This window comes from Carex rostrata, chromosome 29 (assembly GCF_964058835.1).
Source record: "Carex rostrata chromosome 29, lpCarRost1.2, whole genome shotgun sequence".
Lineage (NCBI taxonomy): Eukaryota > Viridiplantae > Streptophyta > Magnoliopsida > Poales > Cyperaceae > Carex > Carex rostrata.
The window spans coordinates 6,059,580-6,074,902 of NC_135946.1; the positions used below are offsets into that span (position 1 = coordinate 6,059,580).

At 33.8% G+C, this 15,323-nt stretch overlaps 2 protein-coding genes and 2 long non-coding RNA genes across 5 annotated transcripts in view; 2 read left to right on the plus strand and 2 right to left on the minus strand.

Moving 5' to 3' along the window:
- Positions 1-263: 263 nt before the first annotated feature.
- On the plus strand, positions 264-1,407 carry LOC144546390 (fasciclin-like arabinogalactan protein 14). Its single transcript, XM_078294925.1, has 2 exons — positions 264-808; positions 908-1,407. The coding sequence occupies exons 1-2, from the start codon at positions 317-319 to the stop codon at positions 1,259-1,261; spliced, it is 846 nt and encodes a 281-aa protein (XP_078151051.1). The 5' UTR covers positions 264-316; the 3' UTR covers positions 1,262-1,407.
- A 640-nt stretch (positions 1,408-2,047) lies between these two features.
- LOC144546058 (uncharacterized) lies at positions 2,048-5,143 on the plus strand. The gene is made up of 3 exons (XR_013508686.1): positions 2,048-2,243; positions 4,386-4,454; positions 4,729-5,143. It is a non-coding gene; the product is annotated as an uncharacterized LOC144546058 (long non-coding RNA).
- Positions 5,144-5,609: 466 nt separating this feature from the next.
- The window catches only part of LOC144546059 (uncharacterized), a 46,023-nt gene continuing 36,309 nt past the window's right edge, over positions 5,610-15,323 (minus strand). The window contains exon 2 of the long non-coding RNA XR_013508687.1: positions 5,610-5,719. This is a non-coding gene — a long non-coding RNA (uncharacterized LOC144546059). The remainder of the gene's footprint in view (positions 5,720-15,323) is intronic.
- Positions 8,041-11,732, minus strand: LOC144546484 (uncharacterized). Of its 2 annotated transcripts, none has more exons than XM_078295037.1 (2): positions 9,038-11,732; positions 8,041-8,573 (listed from the first exon to the last, which is right to left on the minus strand). In XM_078295037.1, the coding sequence occupies exons 1-2, from the start codon at positions 11,700-11,702 to the stop codon at positions 8,221-8,223; spliced, it is 3,018 nt and encodes a 1,005-aa protein (XP_078151163.1). In that variant the 5' UTR covers positions 11,703-11,732; the 3' UTR covers positions 8,041-8,220. The 2 variants fall into 2 exon arrangements, 1 of the variants encoding a protein (XP_078151163.1); XR_013508793.1 differs by lacking the exon at positions 8,041-8,573 and adding an exon at positions 8,582-8,861 and having other exon boundaries at positions 8,940-11,732.

The window sequence follows — 15,323 nt, forward strand, 5'->3', positions numbered from 1 at the left end:
AATAATGGCAGATATATTGTAAATAGTTGTATGAATTTTTTATTGCTAAATTTAGGATATATATATTATTGTTCCTCCAAAAATTCAAACTAAAGCAAGATATACTCTCCAACGGTCACAATTTTGTTACCTCCATCTCATCCTAAACTTGGCGCCACAAAACCCTAAAAAAAGCAAACAACTTCAATCCAACCATGCATGCTAATCCAATTAGTCACCATACAACTCACAATCACCTTATATAGTTCCAATCCTCTCTTCCCCTTCCTCCAACCCAACAATTCACACACGGTATCCGATCCGTCTCGCTTGATCGATGGCCTCCAACACCATGTTTGCTGCTACCTTCATGGTGCTATGCCTCGTCTCTTGTGCCTCTGCACACAACATCACACGACTCCTAACGGACTACCCGGAGTTCGGTCTCTTTAACTCTCTACTCTCCCAATCTAAAATTGCTGACGAGATCAACCGACGCATGACTATCACTGTCATGGTCGTCGACAATGCCTCCGCCTCCGCATTGTCCAATCTTGAGGCCGACGACCTCAAGAAGGTTCTCTCGATTCATGTCATCCTTGATTATTATGATGATGCCAAGCTCTCGAAGTTGTCCAAGAACACCACCTTGCTCACCACCCTCTTCCAGTCGTCTGGTGTTGCTAACGATCGCATGGGCTTTTTGAACTACACAAAGCGTAAGGCCGACAATAAATTGCTCTTCGGCACTGCTCAACCTGGCGCTCCTCTCAGCTCCGCCTTCGTCAAGGTCGTCGCTGTTCGCCCCTACAATATCTCTGTTATTCAGGTAATTTTAATGCTTAGCTAATAAATTTATAATCTTATTATATTCAACACATCATACAGAAATAAATTGTTTGTTCGTATGTATTGTATAACTACATAGGTTACCAATGCTATCATCCCGCCCGGTCTTGGTGGAAATCCTCAGGCGGTCCCGGTTTCTCCTGCGTCTCCACCGCCAGCTTCTGCACCTGAGGCAGCCCCCGGTCCGGCAGATGGACCTGTAGCAGAATCACCAGATGATAGTGCGGATGCACCGACACCAAGTGCTGATGCACCAGCTGCTGATGCTCCTGCTGCAGATTCACCAGCCGATTCACCGGCTGACTCCCCGACAAAGTCTACAGCTGACAGCCCGACGGCTTCTGACGATGAATCCGACAAGTCATCGGCTGGGAAGGCGATGGTCGGTGCTGCGAGTTTGATGGGGGCTCTTGTGTTGAGCGCTCTTTGGTGAATTTAAGTTGGCTTTTGATTTGAATTGTTGGGTTCTTATATATCTAAGTTTGCTTCGATGCTCTAGCTAGATCTTGGATAATTGTTTAATTACCTTGTAATAATTCAGACTATAAATTTCAAAACATATGCACTCGCATTTCTTCATTAATTGTGGTTAAGAATTACTAGCAAATTTTAATCTAAGTTCATGAAATTATAATTGAATAATTAATTAACCTTGGATTTCCTCATCATTTCCTTATAATGTTATTATACAGAGTACGTGTCTAGCTACTTTTTTTATAATACATTAAATCTTCTAATGCTTTTTTCTCGCTTTTTTTTTTTTTTTTTTTGCTGTCTTTCTATTTTTTTTTTCCTTATATATTAACCACTTCAGTGAGGCTACGTACAGTGCTTTTTGCAAAGCACAGAACAGTCTTATTGTGTTATGGATCAATATATTTGTTTATAAAATTCAAACAATCAATTGTAAATTTTTATATATTAAAAACAGAGTAAAAAAAAAAAAACTTAAAACATCATTAATTTATCTTTGTAGGAAAATGGAATGTGAAAAACCAGTAATTGGTATGAACGAAAGAAATGAATTGAAACATCATTCTAAATTTGTATAGATTCGCTAAATGTGCATTCTTAGTAGGAATTATAGTAGGAGGCCCATAAACGGCCCAATAATGAATAGAATACAATACAATACTGGCGGCCCATATGTCTCCTTGTACTCGATTTCTCTTCTGCTCTTTCTTCTCTCAAAATTCCAACCCAAGTAGAAGTAGGGTTTTCTCTTTTCCTTCCTCATTTCCACCTCCATCCCTTGCTCTACCCCCATTTAGTGAAATGTACATCCACCCTTGTCTCAGCTACCTTGCTATTATTTCTTGACAAATTGTCAATCCAACCTGTTTCTTTGCATTGGAATGCATGCTTGTTTCAATTGAATGAGATTCTTACTATTAGCGAGGAGCTGAATATTGGAGGTAAATATATAGTAGGTTCATTCTAAAATATTGGATTGCATCTATGTTGTGAGCATATGTGGCCTGTTAGATTTGTTGGCAATTGATACCATGGGTAAATAGTACCAATTATGGTAATGATGAACTAACTGGCCATTATTTGGTTTTCAACGGAACCAAAAAAAGTTTGGATTAAATGGTTTGGTTTTTCAGTTTAAATGGATCGGTTCAGTTCAATTTTTGAATTACTTTGGTTTTCTATTGTGTAATATGCATATTGTTGCTGGTGGTATTGATCTCTCCTGATTTTTTTTTTTTATAATATTAATGGGGGCAATGATTAGAAAGATAAAGACTGGAGTGGATATGAAACTTGTTACCTCAACATTATTCAGTGAATCTGATTCTGTGTTAGATGGTGTGGTTTTCACCCACAGTGATAGTTTCTCCATTAATCTACACTTGATATGAGCCCCTTCCCCGCACACAGACACACAATTTTCTTTGTTTTGAAGTATTGCAACAATTGATTGTGTTGAAGTTCAATTTTCTCTAAGGAGAACATACTGACAAGCAGGCAATATATTTTGAGTAAGGCTATGGTACTATGCATAGTACAGATTGGTCCGTACTATGGATAAGTGTTGTAAATAATGATATGCGCTTGTCAGACGGATAGGTTACCACCAAGCGATTAACCTGCAATAATCGTGAATAATCTGCCATAATTGGGAATAATCGGCCGATTAGTCGGAAAAATCCGTGACGGTTTGGTCGCCACCAACGACAAATCGGCCGATTAATCTGCCTAAACGGCCATTTTTTACAACACTGCTATGGATCAAGAGCTCGTGAGAAGAACCCCCTAGTTCTACTCTACAACTAATTTTAATACTTGATGATGATGCTAGTAATAATAATAATAATAATAATAATAATCATGACAATAATGATATTAATTAGTAGGGGTGCTGGTGTTCTTTCATGAGCAGAGAAAGGCAATTTTATCTTTTTGCTTTAGCTCTTTTCTTCACTCCTGTTTTTTTTTTTTTTTTTTTATGGTATTAATGGGGCAATGATTAAAAAGATAAAGACTGAAGTGGATATGAAACTTGTTACCTCAACATGATTTTAGATTGTGTTGTTGTCTGAATTTGAAGGAGTCTCTTCTAATTCAATCCAATTTTTTCAAACAACACGAATCTGAGATTTTGTTAGATGGTGCGGTTTTCACCCACAGTGATAGTTATTAATATACACTTGATATGAGGCCCGCCCCCCTAAAAAAATCACCAGGTGATAGTTTTGTCTGTAATATTTTGATATGATGCCTTTTATATTACATCAGATGGGCTTTGATTTTTGTCAAAGCCAGAAAAGAAAGCACAAGAGAGATGAGTTTTCATTTTGTTAAAATCTGGATTAGTTTATTTGCATTTTTTTTAAAAAGGCACAATATTTGATTCAGTTTTCAGCATGACATAACTAAGAGAAATAGACAGGACTTCTATTTTCCTTGCTCAGTCCAGTTGAAATCTGGATTGGTTAATTTTCACTTTTAGAGTAATCATTTGATACTGTTAAACGAGGAAAGTAACATCTGAGTTTGCCAAATCCTATGATATGAAAAAAAAGAAGAAGATGAAACAGAGGGAATTTGAGTTTGGGTTATGTGTGTTGGTTTTAATTTGGCAATACTTGCATAAATCTATTATTTCCTGGTCCATTTTCTCCTTAATATTTTTTCATGAATATTTTTTTCTTTCTTTTATTATAGATTTCATTTCCAATATATCAGGTGATATTAGTGTCAGGTACAAAAACTGAACAAAATGTTTTTTTAGTTAATATGGTTCTGTTGTTCGGTTTTCTTTAAAGTTATGTAGTTTGATTTCTAATTTGGTTGATAGTGTTGCAACAAATGCCCATGCAACAGATTTGAGGAATCATATCATTCCAGAAAGCTAAATGGCATGGCTACTAAGACAAATTCTTTTTGTTTTTGTTTTTGGTACTTCTCTTTTCCTCCAAATAAGCTAAATGGTGTGGCCACTGTAACAAATTCTGTGGTTATTTTTTGTTCTTTTATTTGCCTCATTTAATTTTTATGATATTAATGGGGGCAATGATTTTAATAATCTGGTAACCTTCGCATGGGAACAGTTCAAGCTGCTGTTGCAAATTGGAGGAATGTCTAATCTTGGGTTTAAACAAACTGCCCCAAATTTTCAGGTGAAAACATCTTTTGCATATTCTCCCCAATTTTTTTTTTCCATATTTTCCATATTTTCTGAAAAGAGTATTACCCAAAATTAAGTTTACCGTCTAAAGTCTGGATGAGTTGAGTCTGCATCCTATGAGGTAACAGAATATTTGAGTTTAGATCCGGGCCATCCAATTAGAATCCTGACCAATCCAACCTGAGATGGAATGCATGGCCCCTTTACTATTCTGACAAAGCAGATCTGACGGTTTGGATCTAAATTCAAAATTTCTGTTACCTCAGGTGATGTAAAGGAAAGGAAAACAAAGGAAAGAAGAAGGGCCCATCTAGCAGCCTTCTAAATTATCTCACTGCTTGGTGGGACCTCTTGTCAGACATTCTGTCCCTCATGAGATGATATCTTACAAAAGTTTTAGACTTTTTGTTAGTTATTGGTTGTTTAACCCTATTGGTATCTTTACTTTACAACATGATTTTGTTGTTGTCATGTAGATGCACAAGTTTTTTTAAAGGGACGGATGACAGTATCAGTAGATTTTGGATACCATCCAGAAAAGGTATCCCCTCTTCTTGTTTTTCATTCGTCCGTTTTTTTTCCTTACACTGTAGTCATAATACAATACCCTCAACAGTAACAGTAACAGTACTGGTATTTTTTGTTGACCGTCAACAGTAACAGTACTGGTATCTGAATAAAACCACAGGCAGAAACAATTAATATCAATTTCCCAAATCAAGTCATGACAATTAATGGGTGAAGGTGAACTCAACAAGCTGTTGGGAGCATGGGCTAGCAAATTCACAATCAGGATCAGAATGATTCTAGAACAAAAAGGGCGGAATTACAGTGAAAAACTTTTGGATCATTTAAAACAGTGATTTTAAAACTGATTTAATAAATAGTAAAAAAAAATTCAAAAAATGAAAAATTTGGTCTCCAAACACATTTTAATATAGATTGAATGTTGAATGGTTTGGATCAATTGTTTGGACTTTGAAAATGTAAAGTTCCATTTGTTCTAAGATCCAAGAACAAATGTTTTGATATTAGCCATTCTCTCTCCCTAATATCTATATATATATCATAGCTTTAAAAAATCAAGAAAATATTATACTCACGCTGCATCGCTATAGTCAACTATTCAGAGCATTGACATGTTCAGAAAAGATAAATTGGCACCACCTACTTTGAATTACAAAAAATAACGAGGTGACTACTTCAGTGGGTCTACCGCAGAACAATATATAACATATGGAAGCACACATAATTCACCTAATACATACATATACAAGGAGAGTATATATGTTTACTATGGATGATGGTTATTTTGAAGTGTCCCGTGATCGCCATCTGTGCTGACGTGTTTTCTTCTCGCAGGACGATGTGGGTCGTGGTGCGGCTGCGGACAGATAGGATCACCTCTGGGGCCTACACTACATCCACTGGAACCACTGGAAGGAACGTTACCTTTAGGCGCTACTGCTGGCAGAGAGGCCATAAGAATGAGAACTGAAAGGAAAATAAACTTGACCAAGGTTGTCCTCATTTTAATAAAAGTATATAATTACCAATAATGGCTTTTAGTTTTCCTTTACTGCTGGGTGATGTGAGAAGCAGCTAGCAAGAGAAAACCAGCTGTATTGATGTTGGTCTATTATGCATACTGATGAGATGAATATTTGTATGGAGGAAAGTGATCATAAGTGGTTCTTGACTCAGAATAGCACTGAGAACACTGTTCATGCATGAGACAAATTCATGCATTTCCATCCCTTAAATCTATTCTTCACTTTTATCTTTCCCATCTTTTAAATCACTTTTTCGGCAAAAAAAAGAACCCCAAGGTCCCCAATACTGAATTGGATATGTTTAACTACTTGATAACAAATCTCGAGGAAAAAATATTGAGTGGCGGGCCCCACAGGTGGAAAATTATTGGAATATGAGTTGAAGATCTACTTGCTCTCCATGACCGTCAATTCTAAATTGGTTTACGATGGATACATTATTTTTTTAAGTTAAGTGATTTCAATGTTTAGATTTAGAGTGAGTCTATGGTACTATGCATATTACGATTTGTTACTGTTCTACGGCTCTATATTCGAGTTTTCAAATTTTAACAGTCGATCTGAACTGTTCATCTTGTTCTCCATATTAATATGTGTTTGGAGACCCAATTTTACATTTTTTGAAATTTTTTTACTATTTTTTTAGATTTATTGAAAATCACTGTTTTTGGATGGTCCAGAATTTTCAGATCAAGTGATTTTCTAAATATCTAAAAAAATAGTAAAATTTTTTCAAAAAATGTAAAATTTGGTCTCCAAACACATATTAATGTGGAGAACAAGATGAACGGTTCGGATCGACTGTTAGGATTTGAAAACTCGAATATAGAGCCGTAGCACGGTAACAACCCGTGATATGCATAGTACCATAGACTCACTCTTAGATTTATAAAAAAATATGTATTTATAATGTGATTCTAATTTCTAAATTTACTTCTTTATTCTCTAAATTACTCAATATTACACTACTATTGTACTATATCTACTCTTTTAATTCTATTTATATATCCTCGTAATTACTCTAATATCTTAATCTCTATCTCACACCACAGCCAGATTTGCTTTTTCGACCGCCACACTCTAATAACGATCGAATCTACTCACTATTCCGCTCCGATCGAGATAAAAACTCTGACCTCCAAACTCTAATGATACTGCACTCTCAATTTCAATCGGCTTTGCTCGACTCTGTTCCTTTCCCTCTCTTTCATTCTTCTCTCCACTCGAAGATGTAGAACTGAGAGAGAAAAATATATATGATGGATGCTCTAAAGTTTGCTTCTCTCTCCTCTAAGAATCGTTTTTTTCAAAAGAGCGAAAGTTGGCTCCAAGATCGATCGCGATGGATACATTTTATTATTAGAAACATTTCGTACTTTAGCTACCTACTTAAAATTATATCTATTTAAAATTTATTTAAAATGATAGTAAAGAAATAAAAATAAATATCAAAATTTGTTTTCCAAGCACATTTTAATATGGATATCATATTGAATAATTTGAATCGACTATTTCAATTTTGAAAACAGAAATAAGATCGAATGTGGAATAGGACTACGACATGAAAATAATAATGCATTTTAGTCCTCAATAAAAATTTAGTTGATATTATTATCTTAAAAAAATTAGTTCAGTTTTTGTAAAATATTAAATGTGTGCTTGAAGCAGCTAAATGCCATGGCCACTGTAACAAATTATTTTTAATTTCTAAATGACATTTCAAGAATAAAAAAAAGGGTCAATTTCACTAAAAAATGATTTTTTTTTGCATATTTGTATGTTTTTTTTTTCTGCCTTTTTTCTATTATTTATCTTTTCTAACTTTTTTATATGATATATCCCATTTAATTTTTTGTGCAAATACTAACTTCCTCAAGATCTTTATTAATTATATGATATCAAAGTTTTCACAATTAACATAAAATTTTGAAGGAAACCAAAAGTAATTGATAGCTACAAAAATCATGATTAAAAATAAAGAACTCATTCAAAACCTGTCACTCTAAATAAAATATGTTCTCGTATCATTTAAAAAGTAATATAGGCTCATTACTATAGTTTTCATCAACGGTTTCAAATACAAATATACACATTATATGTACTTAACAGCCAATTCATGTTAATAACAGTACTAAAGATAAATTCCATAGCTCGTGAGTTGACCTCATATTTTTCAGATTTTCAATCTGTCACTTTTTATCTCTCTCACCTCAGCAACTTCATTCTAGCTGAATTCAACTCCTTCACTACTTCTTTGATCCCAATGCGCTCTTTTGGAGACAACTTGGAGCACAAGAGACCACATCGAATCACCGAAACCAAGCAATTGTGAATGTTGTCTGCATTTTCATTCTCTCTTCCATCATTGATTGGGAACAATTTGTGATCGATAATCTCAATAACATGATCTGAGAAAGCCATCTCAACATGCATGTGGAGGCTCAATCCGTCTCTGAATCTTTCGTCAGTGGGGCATACGCCAGTAAACATCTCAAGCAGAAGAATGCCATAGCTATATGCATCTCCTTCAACCGATGCCTGACCTCCCATGCCATATTCTTAAAAAAAAACAAAAGACAAATTACAATCATACCCTTCTACAAATTATGCAGCAAGATCAGTAACATATAGTGTTGTTTTGCCTTTTCAATTCAAGCATACGAGCCGTGCCAAATATTGTGGGAAAAGGAATTGACCTCCCTTTTTTTTCACTATATATGTATGATTTAATTTGGCGTTCTGAAAGCTTGTGCTCACTTACTATTCACATAACAATTTAATATGTAAGAGCTAACTATAGGTTTGGTACCATCTATTAAGATAATTAAGAGAGAGAACATATGAGACTAAGCAAAATTTGTTGAAACTATAAAGCAAACTTTGTTGAAACTATTAAAAAAGTTAAAAATATATAACAAACACACAAACACTTCTGTAAGTTGGTACGTAACTACTTAATTACACACACACACACACACTAATACACAAAATTAATTTCTTATCAGAATATATAAGCTTGTACCTGGGGGAATATAACCGATGGAACCTCTAAGACCAGTTGTACTTCCTGTCAACAGAGAAGACATAGAATCAGGTTGAACCAGAAATCTGGCAAGCCCGAAATCACCCACATGTGCAGTCATGTCTTCATTCAAAAGCACATTGCTAGGTTTAAGATCACAATGCACAATTGGAGCGGGACCGTGGTTATGAAGATAATCCAAAGCTGTGGCGACATCGATTGCGATATTCAGCCTCTCGATAAGGCTGAGACTCCTAAATGGCCTATTTGTACACGTGTTGGGATGCAACCATGTTTCTAAACTGCCATTAGGCATGAACTCAAAAATCAAAGCTTTAAAATCATTACCTTGGTGGTCTATGCTAGAGCATGAACTTAAAACTTTGATAAGGTTTCTGTGTCTGACTTTTCTTAGTACCTCACATTCAGAGAAGAAACTTTTAGAAGCACCATGCTGCTTGAGATTTAGTACCTTCACGGCAACAGTTGTCACATTCTCAAATTTCATAGGAGCTTTGTAAACAGCTCCGAAAGTACCTCTTCCAATTAGATTCTCTGACAAAAAATGATCTGTATCCCTGAGAATGTCATTGTATGACACTTTTTGATACTCAGAATTTTTGGCCACAAATGGTAGGGGGTTATTCTGAGATCTCTTTTTCCAACAAAAACGGGCTATCCAAAACATGGTTATACAAAGGCATATAATACCACCTATGCAACAAATTATTACAATGATAATTTTGGAATGGTGCTTCTTCTTTTGGTTATCTAAAACGCATTTGGGTAGATGCATTTCAGGTACTCCGCCACAAAGTTTTGAATTTCCTCTTATGTCTACTGCACTAGCATTCCTGAAAACCCCATCTTTCGGCAATTCCCCCTCAAAATTATTGAAAGAAATATTCAAATATTGGAGTTTCATCTTACCCATAAAATCGGGTACTGGACCAGATAAAGCATTGTTTGAGATATCAAGATCTTGCAACCCTAGCATTTTGCTCAAAGAGAGGGGAATAGACCCATTCAATTGGTTTCCATCAAGATGAAGTATTTGAAGTAGATGGCACCCATCGATTGTGCTAGGAATTTGACCAGATAATTTGTTATTTGATAGGTAAACTTCTGCTAGATTGTTTAATTGGCCAATTTCTGGTGGTAGTGATCCATTCAAGTAGTTATTTGACAAGTCGAGGCTGATAGAAAGTGAATGAAGATTGAAGAGTTTCTTTGGGATTGAGCCCATAAATTTATTATTTGAAAGATTCAAGGTATTTAGTAGTTGCATATTGCTTAATTCCTCTGGTATACTCCCAGTGAATGCATTATTCTGGAGACGAAGCGCATTCATCAGGGTTAGATTACCTAAGGTTGATGGGATTTCACCAGATAACATGTTTTCGTTTAGGCCTAACCGTCCCAACTTCCAAAGATCACCTATTTCTTTTGGGATAGTGCCTTCAATAAATGTTAGACCTAGTTCTAAGGTAATAAGGTTGGTTAATTTTCCTATCTCGGCAGGAATATTTCCCGAAATTGGATTAAAGCCAAGCCCTAAAATTTTAAGACTAGTAGAGAGATTTGCTATAGAACCAGGTATCATGCCTTGGAGTAGGTTGCTTCCAAGATCCAATACTTGTAGAAATGTGCAGTTGGTTAAAGAATCAAAGAATCTCCAATCATCACCGGTGGCCTTAATTAGATTGCTTTCAATGCTAAACCAAGAAAGTTTTTGCAAAGTTCCTATACTATATGGTATTGTGCCTATGAAATTGTTGGAGCTTAAATCAATCATAATCATGGCTGAACAATTGGATATGGATATTGGAATCTGCCCACTAAATTGATTTCCGAACAGGTATATATGTTGTAGATTATGTAATGCATCACAAAAGTTAGAAGGAAGTTTTCCATCAAGCTGATTGAAAGCGAAATCCAACTTAACCATGGCTGAGAGGTTGTAAATGGAATGTGGTATCTTGCCCGACAAATTGTTAAAACTGAGGGTTAGGTGCTTGAGAGCCTTTAGTTGGCCGAGTGATGGAGGGATGAAACTATCTAAATTATTTTCATCAAGAAGAAGAGCTGATAGATGTGTAAGGTTGCCTAAGGTGCTTGGGATAGATTCTGTAAAATTATTAAAACTTATGTCCAATTCCTCGAGTAACTCTAGGAAACCAAACTGCGGAGGTATGGCTCCTTGGAGATTATTGGTTCTCAGAGAAAGAAATCCTAAATTGGAACAATTACCAAGAGTTGATGGAATGTTTCCGGCAAGGTTGTTCACACTCAAATTGAGAACTTGCAATCTACTCAAATGACCAAGTTCTATTGGGATGTTACCAGTAAGCTGGTTATTTGAAAGATTCAAACTTTTGAGAAATGTCAGATTTGCCAAAGATGGTGATATATGGCCTGACAAACTTAATGAACCCAGAGAGAGAACAGTTACTCTGTCAGGATGGCGGTTGCCGCACCTCACGCCTTGCCATTGACAATAGTGGAGAGAATCATTCCACGATGATAATGCTCCGAACAGGCTATTGGATATGAGAGACTTGAAGGAGAGAAGTGCAAACTTATCAGTTTCATTTGTTGCAAAGCAGTTTGATGGAAGATAGAAAGAGAGCAAGCATATGAAAAGTAAGAGATGTAAACCTCTCATTTTTTTTTTGGGGGGGTTTTGGGGGGTTATCAAGTGTTGTAAGAGGATATATCTGGTGGAAGAAGACTACAATCCTATTTATAAATCAAACAAGTTGGTGGAAGAAGACTACTAGAGTTGACCACAAGTCAAGATATGCGAGCCTATTGCCCATAATTTTCCATTATATCATTCTCAAATTAAAAAAATAAAAGTTAAAAAGTAGAAACAAGACTTGAAGAGAAAATCTATTGCCCATAATTTTCCATAATTATTTCAAACCAAATGTTATTTGAAAATTATGATATTCCTGCAATATTTACAAATAGTTTTTTTTTTTTTGTTAAATGCTTCATAGAGACTATTTTCATTTTCATTTTCACTACATACTGATAAATCTGACTTCAATCATTGAGCGGACGAAATTAAAAAAAAAAAAATCCAATATAATTTCCACCTAAAAAAATCAATATATATTTTTAAAATTTTACCTATCTCTTTAATTAAATATTTGAGAGCTTTATAAATTTCTTTAATTAAATATTTGAGAGCTTTATACATTGCTAATAGGTACATAAAGCTTTATACCACTTGACAGCCTAGAATAGATGCCTAAAGCATAGTAGAGTTTCCATATTGTTTAAATTCAGATCTAGCATTTCAGATTTATCAAAATTTATTCTCAAGCTTCAAAACCAGCTAAAGCTAATTTTGATTGGAATAGATACAAGGAGGCTAAATTTGATTGGAATATGCTTGATAATTTGATAATTAATTAATAATTTCGAGGAAAATTATTGACGGCGGTCCTCACACGTGGAAAATTGGGATATCACTTGAAGAGTTGCTCTCCAATAGTCAGTCAAAATTGGGATATCACTTGAAGAGTTGCTCCCCAATGGTCAGTCAAAACTAATTTGTCATGGATACGTTTTGTAGTCTACCTCCTTGCTTGTCTATACATCCAATCCAGTTCACTTGTCTGTTAACTTATCTGTTAAATTTTAGAAGATTATGAATAATTTTGTATCTATCTAAAAAAATAGTAACAAAATTATAAAAAAATAAATATAAAATTTGGTTTTCAAGTACATTTTTAATGTGGATATCATATTGAGTAGCTCGGATTAACTTTATAGACTTTAAAAACGAAAATAAAAATGTTGGATATGATTGAGACAAAAAAAATAATGAAGCATTAATTTGTGTCTTTCTCGATAAAAATTTAATTAAATTTTATTATCTTAGAAGCTTTTATATGGTTCAGTCTTTTCTCATAAAATATTAAATATGCACTTGTAACTTGATAACTTAGTTGTTACAGTTATATTTTTTTAATTATGAAAATTTTGATTAAAATTAATTCTAACCGCCAATATTATACATTTTACATTTTAGCCTTCTCAATCTAAATTTTATAATTTGATCTATGCTAGAAGACACAAAAATGATACTGGGCTTCTGGATGAAACAATTACCATGATTGAAACACGCAAAAAATGTTAAAATATATTTTAGTCATGTGATAAATCAAGAATATATTGACGAACTGAATACATTAATTCAACTTTTAAGATAATAAATCTTATTAATGGACTGAAAGTTAGTATTGTGTTTAGTAAATCTTGATTCTCATCAAATATTATAGTAGTTATATCATTACATTTATGTCCTTGTACGAAAATATTTTCATTCTATACATAAAAAGGATTACAGGGATGACCTGAAGAGTTGCTCAACAACAGTCAGTCAAAATTGGGATATGACTTGAAGAGTTGCTCTCCAACAGTCAGTCAAAATTGGTTTGTCATGGATACATTTTCTAGTCGACCTCTTTGCTTGTCTATACATCCAATCCAATTGTTCACTTGTCTGTTAACTTATCTGCTATCTAAAAAAAATAGTAACAAAATTATAAAAAAAAAAATATATAAAATTTGATTTCCAAGTACATTTTTAATATGGGGATCATATTGAGTAGCTCGGATTAACATTTTAGACTTCAAAATTTATGTTACCTCAGGTGATATGAATTCTGATGAGTTGGGACATGAGAGAGAAAACAATTTCAAGAATAAGAAAGGGTCAAATTTACAAATTACCTTCTTTTGGATATTTGTATCGTTATTATTTTTTTTCAGCCCTTTTCTATTATTTCTCTTTTCCAACTTTCTTTTCTCATCTGGATGTTAAGGAAAGGCAAACAAAGGAAAGAAGGACCTATTTTGTTCCTCATGAGATGATATCTTACAAAAGTTCTAAACGTTTTGGTAGTTATTGGTTGTTTAACTGTATTGGTATCTTTACTTTCTAACATCATTTTGATGTCGTCATGTAGATGCACAATTTTTTTTATGGATGGATGAAAGTATCAGTAGATTTTGGTACCATGCATCCAGAAAAGGTTTCCCTCTCTCGGTTTTCATTCCTACATTGTTTTTCCTTACACTGTACTCATAATACAATACCCTCTAACAATAGTCCAACACTTCTATTACCTTTGTCAACAGTAACAGTACGGGTATCTGAAAAAAACCCCATAGGCAGAAACAATTAATATCAATTTCCCAAATCAAGTGACAATTAATGGGTGAAGGTGAACTCAACAAGCTGTTAGGAGCATGGGCTCGCAAATTCACAATCAGGATCAGAATGATTCTAGAACAAAAAGGGCTGAATTACAAGTACCTTGAGCAGGATCTTTTCCAGAAGACCGACCTTCTTTGAGCCACAATATGGAACGTTGATTGTTCGGCTAATTGACGGACCTCTTGATCGTTAATTATTAATTATTGAGATATGTATATATTATTCACGAAAAAATAATGTTATTGAACTTGTTTTTGTTATTTGAAATTTTTTAAATAAATTTACTGATTTGTTGTTGGATATGTATGGTGTTATATGATATATATTTATATTGAAATTTATTTTCAGATAAAATTTGATACCATATAGCTATCAAATTGGATAACTTTAAAGTACCTATCAAAAAATATATATCTAATTAGCATTTATCAGGAGTAAACAAAGAATCTTATGGTAAGATTTACTTTTATTGTGTGAATATAATTAAGGATTGGAAGTCAAGTCACTCATCTATTTAATATTTACAAAGGATTTTTTTTCATGTTGGTTGTGTGAATAGAATAACTAAATATCAATATATTCTTATGTTAGTGGAGGTATTGATGTTTTCCATCAAACCTGTTAAGGATCAATTTAAATCATAATAGGCAGTTTGTAAATTAATATTTATATTGTACTCAAATGATCATGATCTTGTAGTTGAAAAAATCATTTTACTTCTTTCTTGAGAAATTTAAACAAAAAAAAAATATTGCAGCAATACTTGATAATCGAGTTTTAAATATCACTGCACATAGATAAATAGATAATCTGAAGCTGTTGGGAGCATATATAGGCTAGCAAATTCACAATCAGGATCAGAATGATTCTACTACAAAAAGAGCTGAATTATTACAAGAATTTTGAGTAGGATCTTTTCAACAAGACCGATCTTCTTCAAATTCCAAACAAATAGTAAAAAAAAATTAAATAGTGAAAAACATCTAGATTATTGAAAACAACAATATTAAAACTGTCTTAATAAATATATAAAATTCCAAAAAATATAAAATT